Below are 18128 nucleotides of genomic sequence, written 5' to 3' on the forward strand. Positions count from 1 at the left end.
GGCATGGTGGGAAGTAGTAAGCTCTGTATGGTTTGATTTAGCGATGAAGCCCACTTTCGTTTGGATGGGTTCATCAATAAGCAACACTGGACTGAGAATCCATATTTCGCAATTGAGAAGTCTCTTCACCCTCAATGGGTGACTATTTGGTATGCAATGTCTGGTCATGCAATAATGTCCAGTCACAGAATAACTGGTGTGATATTCCTTGATGGCATGGTGACTACTGAATGGTACGTAAAGGTTTTGGAAGATAATTTCATCCCCATTATCCAAAGTGACCTTGATTTCGACAAGATGTGGTTCATGCGAGGCAGAGCTCAACCCCATCAAAGCAAGAGAGAGTTTGATGCCTTGGAGGAGCACTTTGGGGACTGCTTTATGGCTATGGGGTACCGAGAGGCCATTGACGTGGGCCTCGATTGGCCATTCAGGGGGTTATATCACCACTGATGTTTTGACACATCAGTGGGTCACACAGGAGTTCACTATTCATCAGTGCCATGTCATTGCCAAAAACGGCAGGCATATAGAACATGTCATAATCTAAATCCAAATATCTGTAGTGGTGTTTACATGTTGAATAAAGCATGTGCTCGCCATAGTTTGTAACTAATTTACATTTTTATCACCACGTATACAGGGTATATGATAATTAATGGTGTAAATGCATGCAGTTGAAGGAACACAATACTAGAAGCAAAAAAGTCTCAGTAAACATAGGGTTGAAAATGTTCATCTACGACGATATCTTGTCATCGATACTGAGAAGCAAATCTCTTCTACTGCAACCTCTTTGCTTTTCATATTTTGGGAGATGGTAATGTGGACCAAAACAATAAAAAAATCTCCAGTAAACATGTGCTGGAAATGCATACCTTAGGAGCTATGAGCATGTCCTCATCTTCGATACTTGGAAATGCAACTCTTCTAATGAACAATTGCTCGTAACTTTTAAGGTATGCATTTTAGAGCAAATGTTTGCTGGAGATATTTTCTTGTTTTTGTTTATACTACTACTTCCCCAAATGTGGAAAGCAAAGAGCTTGCAATAGAAGAGATTTGCTTCACAGTATCAGAGATGAAAAATTGCTCATAGCTCTTCAGGTATGCATTTTCAACTCTATGTTTACTGAGACTTTTTTGCTTCTAGTATTGTGTACTTTCAACTGTGTGCATTTATGCCATTAATTATGATTCATCCTGTATATTGTAAATCTACCAGAGGTATTGATGGATGATGCCATATCACTGATGTGGCTCATTAAACCTATATCAGTCAGATTTCTGTGAGCAGTGAGCAGACAACATTTTTGAGTGGCAGATAATATGGGCCTTTCAGGGCCAAGCGGTTGCAGGCTCACACCAATTCTGTCCAAATGTGTTCCTCTCCACAGCCCACGGAAATATTATGACTCTGCACTACACCAATTATTATTTGGACTGTTCATGTTATTATTGGGCCTGTTTCAGATCTGAATACAGTGATGTCCTATCTTAAGATCACATCCTTGCCAGCAAGCATTTTGCAATGCTGTAATTCATGTAGTGCTAATTTTGATTGTTTTCATTGTAGTCCTAGAAAACTCAAAAATGCAGATACTCTTATGAATTATGCCTAATTTTTGCATTTCAGTTTATTCAGTGAAGTGTTAATAAATGATTGTTGTGATATAAATTGGGGACTACAAAAATATGGACAGGTTTGAATGTGAATTTCAGTGATATGAAGATTAGTGTCAAGGAAAGTCATTCATTATGAATATTTTCTCTACTTTTAAATGTGTTTATTGCAAATGTTGGACTTTGGGCTCCTGAATGTAAATACTGTTCAGACATTCCATCTTCTTGTGATTTTCCATATACTTAGTCTCTCACTATTACATTAGGAGCACACAGGCAAGTGTCAGACTCTTCATGATGAGATTTCTTTTTTACCTATTTATTCTCTTATACTACTACAGCTGCAGCTTTACTTTCAGTGTACATGGAAATGATACACTGTTTTAAAAGTGCCATATAGTCGGTATGACAGTAACAGCTTTATGACATATTTATAATGGAAATGTTCAGTTCCGCATGCCTACTTTGACATCTGACAGACAGAGTCATAGTATGTAATTGTTTAGCATTACATTTACAAATAAAAAGTATTTTTCCATTCTGTTAACAATTGAGAATGCTGTCTTCAGAATAAGAGCTAAAGCTTACATTAATCTTAAGGCAACCAGTTGTGAACAAGAACTTTCGGCTTCTTTTTAACAAAATTATCCGGAGACTGTCTGATATAAAAGGGATAAATCTTTTCTTGAATAGTGTTTGCACTTTTGCCTTTCAGCAGCTTGCATGCTGGCCTCAGAGTGAAAAAGTAAAGCAACTCCAATAGGCTGAGGAGGCTACAGCCCAGGCATAGACCCACAATTCCTCCAAATGCAGCTGGAACATGGAGAATAAATAAAATCAGATGTGTTTCTGTAGCATGTAAAAATAAAAATAATGAAAAATTAAAAATAATAATAAATGAAAAAGAAGCCGACTCCTTTTTCAATTAACCAGTTTACTTAGTCAGAGAAGACTCTTTGGCAACTTTCATAAGACAACATTTCTATGTAACTGACTGATACAAAGACTTGAAGTTTTATGTTTTTTATTTCCACACACACACACACACACACACACACACACACACACACACACACACACACACACAAAAAAAAAAAAGGAAAGTTAAATGACAAAGTAGCAGAATTATAAACATGTATGTTAAATGGGGCAAATCCATGCAAATAAAAGGTTAAACACACTCACGCCCATGTAAGGGAGCATTTACTTGTGAAAAATATTATATGTGCTGACATTTGATGAAAATGTGGAAATATGTGACGTACAAATCACAGTAGTAAGAAGTGAAATAGCAGTCCCGCAATGGCCAATGTGTGTACATATGTAGGATATATGTTGACTACATCTCGTAAGCATCCTACAGATTGCATTCAAATAGTAGTGAAGCATAATTGGCACAGCAAACATATTTCCATAATATTATTTATTGTTGGATCATTGATGGGTGATAGACAGGGCACACTGTGTGTTAGGGAGCATCTTACTGTTGTGGATAAAATTTCATGAGAAGGAAACTTCCTGTGGCATTATCATCATGCCAGTGTTCTAATTTGGGACAATATCATTTTAGGAACATGTATCTGTCTGTAAGTGTTTCATGGGAAACTACAATGGCTAGGGTGTAAAGAGCTGACACTCAACTGAGTGGAAGTATTTTTCATGTCACATATAAATCTCAGTACATACGGTGGATGGTGAAGCCCAATCTCACAGGACTGAGCTAACGAATAAGTACCTTTAACATGAGGACACCAAGGCTCTAGGATAACCATCTCACACAATTGACTAAACTATACAGGATAATATAGGACTGTGGGCCACAGCATGGCACCATGTACCACTGATGACCTTCATTGGACACTTGTTTAGCAATGGAAGGGAGCTGTGCTATTTTGCTATTCAGACACATCACACCACATATTGACACCCTGTATGTCACTGGAAATGGAACATCTCACACAACAAGAGGCACCATTAACCCATGCACAGTTTTCTGATCTACTTCATATCCACATCATCATGCCATGTGTCACAGTGTTATCGGGGCACCCTCAGATGCACACATCATTTCCACGTCTCATGGTTTGTGGATCTAAGAGAGGTTTTACTATGGAAGTGAGTGTATCTTTGAAAAAGTGGTACTGGTTCTGTACCTAGTAGATCATTCCAGCTGTAGGCCACTTCTCTTCTGTAACGAATGGATGATATATCCTTGAAGTATACATGCAGAATTGAATGATTTGTTATGTTGATTTCATGACTGAAAACAGAAAAATAATTTCTATTTTAGTATTTCATTTTTAAGCTAATTTTTGATTGCAAACCATTAAATGATCTACTGCTCCTCTTGTAGCATTTATTTTCTTTTAGAAGACATCTGTTAAATTTATTTGATTACACTGATACTTTTCAAAGAAAATAGTTACCCATAACAATGCGGGTGTGTTTGCAGTACACAACAACTTTTCATGCAGATTTACAGTGAACACTACTTCATCATCTTGTATAGTCCTAATATTTCTGCTGAAAACTAAACCTCTCAGCTATTCCACCCATTTCTGTGCAACCGCTGAACCAGGTTGATACTTCAGTGCAACCTGCTCCTTTATGATAGTAGCATAGTCATAACTGCAGTGTTTGTTTCACAAAAAGCTATCAGCATCAACATCCAAACAAGTTTTGGTACAACACCCTAGGTGAAATGGCATTGGTTTGTTTTTGCATTGATTGGCATTCCTGTCTAATCTGTGAAAGTTTCACTGTTATTTATTCTGACAGTATCACCATAATTTAGTATAAATTGCTCATTTAAAATTATTTGTACAAAATACAAAAAAAATATTTGGGAAAATATGTGATATTATGGACTTCCAATTTTATTTTATTATGGTGAATTGTGAGGTTGATGAAGCAGTGTTCCCTGTAAAGCTGCATGAAAATTTTGTAATACAGATACACCCCCACTGTTACAGATACCAGTGCAGATAACTATCTACTTTGAAAAATACCAGTGTAATCAAACAAATATTAAGCCACCAAAAAGTGATCAAGCAGCAGCTATTTATTACAGTTGACAAAGGAGCAGATGTTTTTTAAAGTTTTGGCTGTAGGTGACATTGAAATCTTGGCTACATGATTTAAGGAACAGTTCCTAATCAAGTTAATGAAACATAACTAATCACATGTAGATAAATTAGTTGTAAGTCAGAAGATACAGAAAATACCATAAACAAGTATTTGCTACAAATTAACAACTACGAAAGAGATTACAACAATGTTCATGTAACTGAAAATCATTTCTTCTACTGAGTACCCTCCGATCTACAGTCCAAAGATTCAATTGTACACATATAACAAAGATATGAAAAACTCGTGTCACACAGATATTACACTAAACTGCATTTTTCTTTTAATATTGACACTTCCTCCAAAGAAAAATAAAAAGTGAATACTGAATTCCACATGGATTTAATCTTCTGCACTCCAATTCTTTGATGCAGCATCTCGAATGAAACCCTTTCCAGTGGCTTGGTTAGTGGATCAGCTAACTGGTTGGTCCCATCAATGTGTTCAAATTCAAGATCCCCATTCAAGAATCTTTTCCTGGCATAGAAGTGACAGATTTCTATGTGCTTTGATTTTCGATGATACATTTGATTTTTTGACAGTTTTACTGTACTTGCATTGTCAGCATCCAGTGTAGGAGGTTTCACTTGTTTGGAAGTTCCAATCAATTTATACAATAGCCTTTTAACCAGATTAGCTCATTTGCCCCATCACTGGCTGATATTATTTCTGCTTCCACACTTGTCTTTTGTAACTGACTGGTCCATGATACAGCCCGATGACTGATAGTTGTGATGACACCTGTTGTTGAACGTCTAGTGTCTTTGTCACCATCATAATCAGCATCACTGTAGACTTTCAACCTCTCTTTGTAGTTGTACATCCTTTCACAGTCCACAGTACTCTTCAAGTATCTAAAAATTTGTTTTACTTGATTCCAATCTTGAAGTGTTGGATCTGGATCTGAAACTGTAGTCAAATACATCAGACAGCCCACTGTCTCTCGATATGGAACTTTGGCTGTGATCTTCTTTTTGACATTATTTACTTCACATCCAATTGGAGTAGAAACTCCATTAGACTCATCCTTTCTAAATCTTTTCACAATTTCCTTTGTGTAGTCTTCCTGGTTCACTGCTATTGACCTGTTTTCATTTTGCTGTATCTTCATACACAAAAAGATCTTGAGAGACTCTCTAGTTGTATGAAACTCCAGCATCAACATTTTCATGAACTCTTCAATATCTGTTCTGTTGCTGCCCACAACTAAACTATCATCAACACAGATTGCAACATACAGACAGTTCTTGTTGCTCTGATGGTAGAAGAGACACGGACCAGCATCACTGTTTTTAAATCCAGCCTTCATTATGAAGTCTAGGAAATGTTTGTTCTAGCGATGTGGTGCCTGTTTGAGAACATACAGACTTTTCTTCAGCAAACAAACATGCCCAATACCATCTTCAAAACCTTCAGGTTGTTCCATGTATACATATTCTTTGAGTACATAATTAGGAAAAGCTGTTTTGACATCAAACTGTTTGAGCTTCCATTTCTCTGCAGCTGCCACTGCCAACAGAGGTCAAACTGTATCATAACACATGACAGTGCTGAACATTTCTTCATAGTCAATTCCTTGTTTTTGTAAATGTTCTTTGAGCACAAGTCAACCTTTGAAGCGAACTTCCCAATTTTCTGCAGTTTTCTTCCATAAGACCCATCGATTTTGGAAAATCTGTACACCACTTGGACACTCGACTAATATCCAAGTATTACTTTCTTTCAGGGACTTTAATTCTTCATGAATGGGCTCAAGCCATTGATTTTTATTGCTAGACTGCAAAACTTCTGTGCATGAGCTTGGATCCTTGTCCCTGATGATGGGAGTTCCAGCCGTGTACATGCACTCTCCAGTGGTTATCCATTCTGGTTTCTTCCTCTCGCATTTGCTTCTTCAACTCTCACTCAAAAATTTGCTTCCTCCAGAACTTGATACCATATCCAAATCTTCTTTCTCTTTATTACTTCCTCTGAAACTTGACGTTGTCTCCGAGTCTTCTTACACTTTACTTACTCTTTCTATTCTCTTGTCATGGGTGACAGCTTATGATTCCTTTTCCTCATTAGGAGTCTGATTAGGCTGACTCTGTTGAACAGTGTCTTCACCAACAACTTCAAATTCAGCACCACTGGTGTGCAGATGTCATACAACTTAAGGCTTGAATTTTACATCATGACTTAGTACAACTTTTCTATGAGATGGAATCCAGACCCTAAAGCCATCTCTTCATTTATTAACCCCGCCAGAAGTCCAAGCACAGCTTTGTCATCAAATTTTGAATGAAAATTCTTAGTCACATGCACATAACTCTGGTTCCAAAGATTCTCAGATGATACAGGAAGCTTACTGGTCATCTATAACACAATCTGCAAGGAGGTTTGTTTTCAGTAGAGGACTTCCCAGTGTGATTTAAAAAATATGCAAGAGTATTGCATGCTTCTGCCCACAGTTCCTTTGGCAATTTACTGGGGTTCAACATAGAATGTACACACTCCACAACAGTGTGGTTTTGTCTTTCCGCAACACCATTTTGCTGTGGTGTGTAAGGTGAAGAGATGCAATGCTCTATGCCTCTGCTTGCCAGCAAATTTTGAGACTTTATTGTTATCGAACTCTTTTCCGCCATCACACCTGAACTGTTTGACAACATGACCATTTGTCTTGGCTTCATTCAGGAACTGTTCCAGGACTGTGCTGACTTCATTCTTCTGCTTGAGAAAGAAAATTTTATGGAAATTGCTAAAATCATCTTTGAAATATACGTAATAGCAAGCTTTTCTGAGAGACTCTGTAGACATAGGTCCATTTATGTCAGCATGGATTTGTTCACCTTTAACCATTGGTCACTTCATTCTGTTCCTGAGTAGCAGTCTATGTATTTTACCGAGCGCACATCCATCACAGAATTCTTCTGTACATCCATCCACATTGATGTTCACCTGCTTCAAGATGCATTTCACATGTCATTTGTGTTGATGTCCAAATCTCTCATGGTAAACTTGCAGCATATCTGACGATGTCACCAAATTCACTTGAGCCAGCTGCACTGGTTTAGTGACACATATGTCAAGAACATAGAGACCATGTCTGACATGACCACTCATCATAGTTTGCCCAGTCACTTTATCCTTAATTTCGACACTTTTGTCATCAAGTCTGGTGCAAAAACCTCTTTGTACAACTGGTTTGAAGAGAACAAGTGACCACTCACTTCTGAAACAATGTATATCTTCCAATTCACCAATTTTTCTGACATTATTCAACTGCATTTGAATTTTCACAGTTCCCAGTCCATGAGCCAACATGCTCACACCTCTTTTCCTAATAGAAATCTTTTCAGGGTTGGTGAATTTCGTATATGATACAAATTATTGTTTATTTTCAGCGATGTGATTTGTGCCACCACTGTCACAATACCAACTGTCTATTTCAACACAGTTTTCAATGGGAGCCCTAAAAGCATGCAACAAAAATGAAACATGCTTTTCCATGTTATCTGTCTTTTTTGTTGGACACTTTGGTGCCCAGTGACCTACCTGCCCACATTTGTACAAAGGAAATCTTAGTTTTGCACATTCAGTATTCTTTTCAATTTTTCACTTGTGATACCATCACTTTTGTTTTGCTGAATTTTCTTTTTAGGGCAACTAGGTGTAACAAACACAGCTGATTCAATCATACTTTGATCACACAATTCAATTGTGCACTGGTTTTCAATCAAAAGGTTCACACTTTGATTTTCAGATGGAATCGTGTCACACAGGTCCTTGAAATTGTCATATTTTTTGCCTAATGTGGAGAGAATTTGACCATTTAAAATTCTTTCAAACAAAACTGCTTATGCAGTTCATCATTCAAATCCACAAAAAGCTTCTGCAGTTTTACAACTTGTGTGCTAATGTCCTCTTTGGCGTCACGCTGAACACAAAAAATGCTTCTATCAATATGATCAGACACTGTGTTCTGCTTCATCCAAATCATGCATGTAACGTGTCCCAAATTTCACTTGCATGAATGCATAATAACACGAGCTCAGCAACGGATTTTCCTATTGCACTTGCTGGTAAACTTGCTGCTTTCACATTGTCTTTCAACCACTGCTGATGTGCCACCTTTTTCTCCACATTGCACTGTGTGGCAATTCAGGACATTTGTACATACCATTTACAATGTCTTCAAGTGCATATGCTGGCAACAGCACTGACACGTGCCACTTCCACTTTGCCCAGTCTTCAGGTGCTTTCAGTTTTACCACTTGTATTTTGTAATTACCAACACTGGCTGTCATTTTCATTGAACACACAAACAATGGGCAAATTCACATTATTTCAGTTTTGTGACAATGATGAGTACCCTCCGTTCAACTGCCCAAAGATTCAATTGTACACACATAACAAAGACATGAAATACTCGCATCACACAGATATTACACTACATTTCATTTTCCTCTTAATATTGACACTGTTAATGATTCATTGCTTGTTTGCTGATAGACTGAACTGTTCATCATCATCACCTATCTATGGAAATATGAATAAATAAGTAACACATAACTACAGACCTTTTTCATAGCCATAAGTTCATTCACCTCTTTAACGGAAAAAGTTGGTGAGAAACAATGATCTGTTTTTCTAAGAAATCATTAATTGTCTCTTCGTCTGACTACTGTAAGGAATGTTCCATGAAAAAGACTATGTATGTATTCAGAACAAAATTATCAAAACTGTATTTCCTGTGACTTTTCAACAGCATTTGACTGTGCAAACATAAAATTTTGCTACAGAAATTAATATGTTACGGTGGTAGTGAGAGCCCACTTTTGTGGATCGAGTACATCTGACTAGGAAGGAGCAGATCATCACATTATTACAGAGCATTTCTCCAATGCTCTGTAAGCAGAATGGTGAAACATTAGATATGGTGCCTTGCAAATCCCTTTGGTTGATTTTAATAAATGTCCTTCCAATAAACCAAAGCATTTGCTCTTCACATGAATACACTATAACAGGGCTCAAAAATCACCCCAGAAAAACCAAGAAATGAAAATTCATATAAATAGTTCACAGCAAACAAAACTCTAAAGCTTACAATAATTCCTAGTTTGCTATGTAAACAAGTGACTATGATTCACACACATCAGAAACAGGAGTTAATTAACACATATTAAATAAATACCTCATACATGACAAGCATGAATTAGTTCAGTGATACACAAACAGATCAAAAATCTCAGCTTGGGATGCTTTTTTCACTTGAGATGTATAACATGTTGCTGAACTATAACAAAAAGTCTATCTTATTTTCCATACTTTCATTTTCAAGTATGAAGTGAAGAACCTAGAAATATTTTTCAGCCTCAAATGTATTGCTTCCATAGCAACCATGAAGGCAAGATTTGATTAATCACAGTTCATATAGACATTACTAAGCAGTCATTCTCCCAACACTTGTTATGCAATTGGAACAGGACAAGACACTGACATGTGATACAGTGAAGTGTATGCTCTGCCATGCACTTCACAGTGGTTTGCAGAGTTCATATCTACATGCAGATGAAGATGCTATGACAAATCTTTTGAATTAATGTGCCTTCAAACACTAGAATATTTATTCTACAAAGAGTGAAGAGAGAACGACTTTGTAACCAAGCATGTGGATTCTTTCCATCTCTTATGTTTTTCTTCCCACAATATTACCTTTTTTCTAGTATCTTCAATATTATCATTTATATTAAATTTCTCCATTACAAAACAATCTCAAATATTGACTCAGGACTAATTCAACTTATCTTTATTGTCTACTAGTTTTTTTCTATGTTAGGAGTATATTAAGCTAATCAGTTTAGCTGAAGACCATACTAATCATTAAATATCAGTAATTTTGAGTTTTCTTATCATTGTCCATATTTAAACATATGCGCAATTACTGACTTTGTGATAAAGTACATCAACATCTACATCGATACTCTGCAAGTCACATTTAAATGCCTGGCAGAGGGTTCATGGAACCAACTTCACAATTCTCTGTTATTCCAATCTCGTATAGAGCATGGAAAGAACGAACACCTATATCTTTCTGTACAACTCTGATTTCCCTTATTTTGTCATGGTGGTCATTTCTCCCTATGCAGGTCAGTGTCAAAAAAATATTTTCACGTTCGGAGGAGAAAGACGATGATTGGAATTTCATTAGAAGATTCCGTCACCATGAAAAAGTAGACAAAAAAGTTGTAGACATGTAAGGCGCAATCAAAAGTTTCCATTTGAAGGCTGTACAGTCCAGAATTGATGTACCAGTCAGGCAAAATCACCATGAGTATTTAAGCAACTATCCCACTGATGCACCAGGTTGAAGATTCCTGTTTGGTAAAACACCATGACCCGCTGAATGAAGAAGTCTGTAACTGCTTACTGCACATTCTCATCAGACACGTATCACTGACTCATCAAGGCCCTTTTAAGGGATTGATGATGTGATAACCACACTTGGAGAGATCAGGATTATAAGGTGGTGGTTTAGTGTCTCCCACCTGTGTTGATCTGTAATGTCCACAGCTCGTGATCTGGCAGCTAGCGTTGCTACCTCTGGAGCATGGGCTCCGAGGTTCAATTCCCAGCCATGTTGGGGATTTTCCGTTGGGAGACTAGGTGTTTGTATTATCCTCATCATTTCATCATCATTCATGAAAGTCGCTCGATTGGACTGTGAAAAGATTGGTACTTTGTACGGGTGCTGATGACTGCACAGTTGAGCACCCCACAAACCAAATGCCATTGGTCTGTAATGCATGAGGCTGGCAGCTCTGATCGACCAGAGTCTTGTGCTGAATAATAATCAGCATGAAACTTGGTGCACTACTACACAATATTGGTTTTCAAGGGACATGCTGTTATATACACATTCTTCATTCTCCAATGGACGTCTACTAGTGTTTGTTCTTTGGCAGCCATGAAAAGAACAACAACATATTGATCCCTGTTTGGATTCATTTGGTAATAACATCGCCATAGTTCATATCTCTGCATATACCATGTGGATGTTGAAAAAACGTCAGGATCACAATGATCCCATGCCTACATGTCAGCACATATATATTCACATTGGAATCATAACTTGTTGCATATAAGCTGCAGTAATGTCTTCAGACAGAAACTTTTTGAGCAGACCTTATAATTAAGTATTCATACAATCACACCAAAGATATACTGGCAATACCTGCACTCAGTTAATTTCAAAGTGATTCACATCCTTAGGTACGACTTAGTTACTGAAGTAGAATCAAATATCTGCACAAACCAACTGGTATAATTCGATAGAAATTATTACTGTATCTGAAAATTCATGTTTAAACAAACCTCCATCCTCTATTCATTTACTCAGGAATGTAAATCTTTAATTATAATCTCTGAAAATTCAATTTTAATTATTTGAAACTTATAAAAGGAGCATTGTACAAGCCATGTTACTACAGCTGAAGTTCAGTTAGGGGTGAGTTTTCAATGGAGCTACATCTATGTCCGCCAGCACAGGAAATGTACTGCAGTTGATTTAGTACAGATTACAAGTAAGAAAATGTACCGCATTTTGCATCCAGGAGTTTATTCAATAATTTAGTCATTGTTTCAAATTATTACTTGAACTGTGAGTATGTATTTATTCTCACTGACTCTTTTAAACTACAGTAATAATTATCACCAACAGTAACAGTGGAGTTATGTAATGAACAGTGTTGTCTGCAAAACTGATGCTGATTGTGCAAATTTTATTTGTTCTGGTATGATTATTTGCTTGGAAAGTCAGTGTAATGACTGACTATTACAGTGACTGGGTTAATTATTTACTTGCCACACAGAAACAATTGTGACTGACTACATTGTGGTTAGATTACTGCACCCGAACAATACTGTACGATGTCCGCTGAGTGTAGTATGTGATTACTCATTTATCTGTGCATAATTAAAGTAGATAAGATGTGAATTGGCCACAAACATTAGTTTATTTACCAACCAAGGGCAAATAATGTGTTTGAATTTCAGTTTTTGACGTGGTCTGCATCATTGACTATAGATTATTCCCAGCACCAACTTTTCAGCCACTTCTAATGGAGATACTGCTACCAAGGTTAACAGTGCAGGTAAAAATGGATGAGCTACAAGATGAGGAAAAGGAGGAATGAAACAATAAATGTAAGTAAAGCACCAGTCAACCAGCCCCAGCCAGTTGTGCGTGGAAGGCAGTTATGAATTACAGTACAGTTCAGTATCCAATATTGAAGTCACCACTACTCAATATCTTTTGCTTGCATAAGGTACTGCCATACAACTGTCAAAAGGAACCTCAGGGTCAGGGATGTTTCCTAAATATTTCCATTTTCAAGTTGACATTTACCTACTGAGCTAGCTGTCAATTAAGCATTTTGCAAAACTAAATTGTCTCATTACAGTTAAAAAAGAATTCAAACAAAAACTTTTCACCATATCTAAGGTACAGGAATAGCCAGGTCTCTTTTATGCACATATCAGCTACTAATTCAAGACATTTTGCAGAAATTACAAGAAATGTGTCCTGTCATATTCACTCTTGAAGAACTGGCCTTGAGATAGTTCTGTTCTGTAGTTGATGTCCGTGCAGGATGGATGACAATCACAACTCATGCCATCTTGACCATCAACAAGGCCAGGAATAAATATGGGTGGCTTGAGATTGGTGAAAATTCCTGTAAAGTTAGGAACAAACATGATTTAACAATAGCTAACCAATAAATTGGTTAGAAGTTTTAAAAATTGTGTTTTAAAATTATAGGCATCTTTCAGATCTCATACACAGAAGACATTTATGAAAACAGAAAACTTCCATTCTTCGTATCACATGATAAGTTATAGAATTGACTAATCCATCTCATAGCCTAAGTACCTGATTGTTTAAGTTTGGATAATTAATGCTGAAATTGTTAATGAGACTTAAATTACCAAACAGAATTCAGATAATATGTGCACTGGAATATAATAGGGGTAAGGCTAAATTTATTGCTTTTATAATGCTAAAGAATACTCATATCAAAATTTTTCTCATAGCCATAAAGACTGCCAGTGGATTTGATGTGGAATCCCTGTAATGTAATTTAGGCAATTGCTGAATTAAATGGAGAACACAGTGAATCTGAATAATTATAGCTACGTAGAGAACTGCAAATTACGTTGTAGATATAATAAGTAGTGAAAGTAGATAATGGAAGAAGAATACGTATAGAAATAGCATAAAAATAAGTACATTTAATCTTAAGTTTCAGCAAACAGTTAGATAGAATAGTAATAAACTGTGGTGATTTAATGGAAAACTCATTATTTGTGGAACTATAAACACAAAATTTTCTGTATAATAGTATGAACTGGGGACATATGAAGTTGCTGACACACAGTTTTTGATTATTTCCCACAATAAACTTTTAAACAAGAATTTCAGTTTCAGTAGCCATTCAGTACATCAGCTATTGAACATTTCTTTCTAAATACCTTCAGTGATTTAGTAAACATTTCATCCTATCATGATGACCAAATGTTATTAATTAAGTGTACTGACTAGTAATGCTTAGAACAGAAACATGAAGAAATACTAATAACTGGTGAAATGTGATGTACCCTCTGCCATGCACTTCACAGTGGTTTTCAGAGTATTGACATAAACATAGATGCAGAAAAGAAAAAAATCACTCTATAGAACCATTTCCAATGATTTACTTGTGGTACTGAGAAATAATATGTAGGAAAGTCAGAGGAAAGTGATTTACAAAGCAGACAGCGTTGTTAAAAATTTAACTGTTTCTTATATTTCTCCAGCATTTAGCATCCTCACTTTCCCTAAAACCAAGAAAGAAAATATTAAAAAGAAGCAGGAACAATGACTGTGTAATATGTAGGATTAAAGTGTCTTGTGCCAAAGAATAAATCTCTGTGTCATTCAGCAGACAAGTTGCAACCAAATGTTATATTACTCACGCCTGTGTTCAGCAAGACATTTAACATCTAGCAGCCCACACTGCCTGGTGTCTCCTGCAATATTAAAACAAACTACATTAGTTTTAAGTTTACTTTTCATTTTTGTGATGATGGTGAGTATTAAAGCATTTACTTTAAAGTTGTAGAATTCTTTTATGTATGGGATAAATAGTATGGCTAGACATATTACTTAATTGCCCAGAAAAATTTATGCAAGATATGCTAGGTAAATTATATTTCATTGCATATTTCATTCTTTATGTCTGATTCTTGTTATCTCTAGAAATACTGACTTGTGTATGTGTATCATCCCACTATTTTCAATATGAGATCTGCATTTAAGTGTGTACAAGTGGGGCTAAGACAGAGTATTTGCACTCCCACTCCTGTCCTCCCACATCATTCCACCCAGAATCTGGGTACCTTATCTGTATGATTCCCACCTTTAATTTTAGACAGTTTTAATTGTATATGCTGCTGCAATCTGTATGTCCATTACTCTACCAGAGCCTGAAGCATCTTCAAGAAGGGGCAGTTTGTGGGGATTCATCTCTTGTGGAGTCTGAAGTACAGAATTCTTATTCATTGCAGAATTCTCTTGTATTTCTAGAAATGACTGTCTGTTACTCTACAAAATCATGAGTTTAGTCTAGTCTGGTATTAAATTTCCAAGTATCATAAGAAAAACTGCAGTCAACATTCACTACACTACATACTTTAATTTTGTTTTGTGATCATGTTACGTGCAAGAGTAAACAATGGAAAATCCAGTATGGCATAGCAACAATACAAAAAGGATAGGCTGCTACTCATCACATAGAAGAGGCACTGAGTTGTAAACAGGCAGCTTTTGGACAAAAAAGTCCTTCTTGGGAAACAAAACACACATACATTCATGCGAGCATGACTCACACTCACATGTCTACTGTCTCCAGTCATTGGGGACTGACTCATTCTCAGCAGCCATAGAAAGTACCCATGTGTGTATCAGTCATGTTTATACGAATATAACATATAAAACATTCTGTTTTGCAAGAAGGACTTCTTTGTCTGAAAGCTTAAATGGTTAGCAGTCTGCAACAACTCCTCTATGTGGTGAGTAGCAAGCTATCCTTTTCATATTGCTGTTATATCTGCGTGCTTTCAAATAATAATAATGAAGAAATAATGTGGTGGCCCTCAACTACGCACCCACAGGCTCAGAGTTGAAATATTAAAAAGTTTTGTTTGGTTTCACTGTCTAGAGGCTGGGATACATAGTTGCCACATTACAAGCCAAATACTGATGAGTGTACAGTATACAATATGAATACACACATGAATCGAATGGTCGAAGGTTCCTATCACTCAGCAATTGAGAATTTTATAAATGAAAGATTGCAATTAAATAAAATCTGCAGGTACTATCTTAACAACTTTAAATGATGAGTACGATAGTAGAAGTACTTTTGAGAATGTGGTATACTTCTGCAAAACACTTATTGGTGTCGATGGTCCAGCAATTAAATAAAATATACGTTGATTAACAGGGAAACAATAGATTCCTACTTCACGTAATTAGTTATGAACAACAACATGGCTCACAAGATATTCATTTCTAAATGCACACTACATCTTCACTGTAGATGCCACGGAAATCTCATAAGTGCACGAGTCAGCACTCCAAAGTATTTGTATCTGCTGCGACCACGCCCAAACCGCTCCACACTCTCCAAGTCTCTCTCGCGACCCTGTGTCCATTGTGCCATCATGCCCAGCACTTCTCGTGTCCTCTCTCATACGGTCCCTCATGCCGCTCTCTTCCAAACTGCCTCTCCATTCAATTCAGTAGTCACCTCCCTTAATAACCAGTACAGTGATTGGCGATAGTGCTTCCGTCATGTCATCAAGCCAACACACACTCACAAACATTTTTAAACACATTTGAAATAATGGATTTACATTTAAATAACTTGAAATTAAATAAATATTCCTATGGCTGAACCATAAACACGCTCTACCACACATAATTAAATACATAAGCAAATTAAATAGACAAATATCAAAAGAATGGCAAGCAAAAGTAGACCAGTAGCCTAACGTCTCTGTGCTTTCTAAAACACAGTAAATGACTGACCAATTTCTTCATGAATAGCGTATATCAGATATAAACAAAGACATAGATGAATAAATATATTTATAAGCATGCTGCTACCATTTTTTCGTGTAACTGTGGAGTACTTATGGCCTGACGTGGTCGATAGTAATCGGCCACTTTGACCTCCAATAATTCATGTACTATTAAAGTTTCATGCCTGTAATTTATACCAGTTTAGGTTTACACTAATAGCTTTCTAAAGACATGTTGATTGACAAAATTGGATGAACCGTTTAGATTTTGGAAGTTCATTCCTGGGTGTTACTTGTATAATTTACAGTCTGATACAAAACTTTAAACAAATAAAGATATTGAAAATCTGATTACACCATCAGAATCATTGGGCAAATAATGGTAACGTACATGTTTCTTTTTAAGGTACCATGTTTCCTCTGGTTATTATTAATTTCTGCATGAACTGCAAAATGTCTGCCATTATGTTTTCACAAAGTCCACCATCTTTGGCACTCCTGGCATGTCTCCTTCATCGACACAGCATCACCATGGAATTCCCAGTCATGCGGCTGATGGACCATGTGCTGTGGCTACCCTTCATGCTCAGCTAACGTTCAGCGCCACGTGGTTGCTGCTGGGCCGTGGCCCACTGAGAGACTCCTGCGCGACCATGCCAACTCCGAAATTATAATATTTCCAGGGTGCCACAAATTGCCAGTTACCTCACACACCTCCACTTATTAACATTCTGGCTTGCCAGAATGTTCAGAAGTAGCACCCTTCAGTTCATACAAGTACATATAAAACAAATTTAAAACAACAGAATTAAGTGATTAAAATGCAAGGCCAATAGTGTTTACAAAATTCTGTTTTAGTGGTGTGTGAGCAGCATGAATTTTGAAATAACTTAAACTAACACAAATTATGAATGAAACAGCATATTAAATAAATGCCTGCATTTCAATGCATAATCTAGCATGAATTTTGAAGTAAACTTGAACTAACAAAAATTATGAACGAAACAGCCTGCCTGCATTTCAGTTATGCATAAATAATTTTTTGGACAAGAAATAAAATTTTTAAATGCACTTTTGCTTATGCACGATTTTGTAAGCACTTCTTGTGCCACTCACTCAGTGCTAAGGTGCCTTCCTGCACTAATTTTTCTGTCACACTACAAATGCTCATACAGATTTTAGCACGAAGTGTTGATCAACTCACATCAGTCTTTTGGCCAAGTGCCTCACAGAAATCATGTCTGCCTCTGAATTCTCAGCTCCGCCATTTATCA

General features: G+C 36.6%; 1 protein-coding gene across 1 annotated transcript in view; it reads right to left on the reverse strand.

Moving 5' to 3' along the window:
* Nucleotides 1-780: 780 nt before the first annotated feature.
* Nucleotides 781-18128, reverse strand: part of LOC126416680 (sodium channel protein Nach-like) — a 126200-nt gene continuing 108852 nt past the window's right edge. The window contains exons 8-11 of the mRNA XM_050084520.1: nucleotides 14746-14799; nucleotides 13304-13466; nucleotides 3777-3883; nucleotides 781-2436 (exon numbers count right to left, since the gene is read on the reverse strand). Of these exons, the coding sequence (XP_049940477.1) occupies nucleotides 2219-2436; nucleotides 3777-3883; nucleotides 13304-13466; nucleotides 14746-14799 (542 nt within the window). The 3' untranslated portion in view covers nucleotides 781-2218. The remainder of the gene's footprint in view (nucleotides 2437-3776; nucleotides 3884-13303; nucleotides 13467-14745; nucleotides 14800-18128) is intronic.

The sequence above is a fragment of the Schistocerca serialis genome, chromosome 1, assembly GCF_023864345.2.
Source record: "Schistocerca serialis cubense isolate TAMUIC-IGC-003099 chromosome 1, iqSchSeri2.2, whole genome shotgun sequence".
In the NCBI taxonomy this organism is placed as follows: domain Eukaryota; kingdom Metazoa; phylum Arthropoda; class Insecta; order Orthoptera; family Acrididae; genus Schistocerca; species Schistocerca serialis.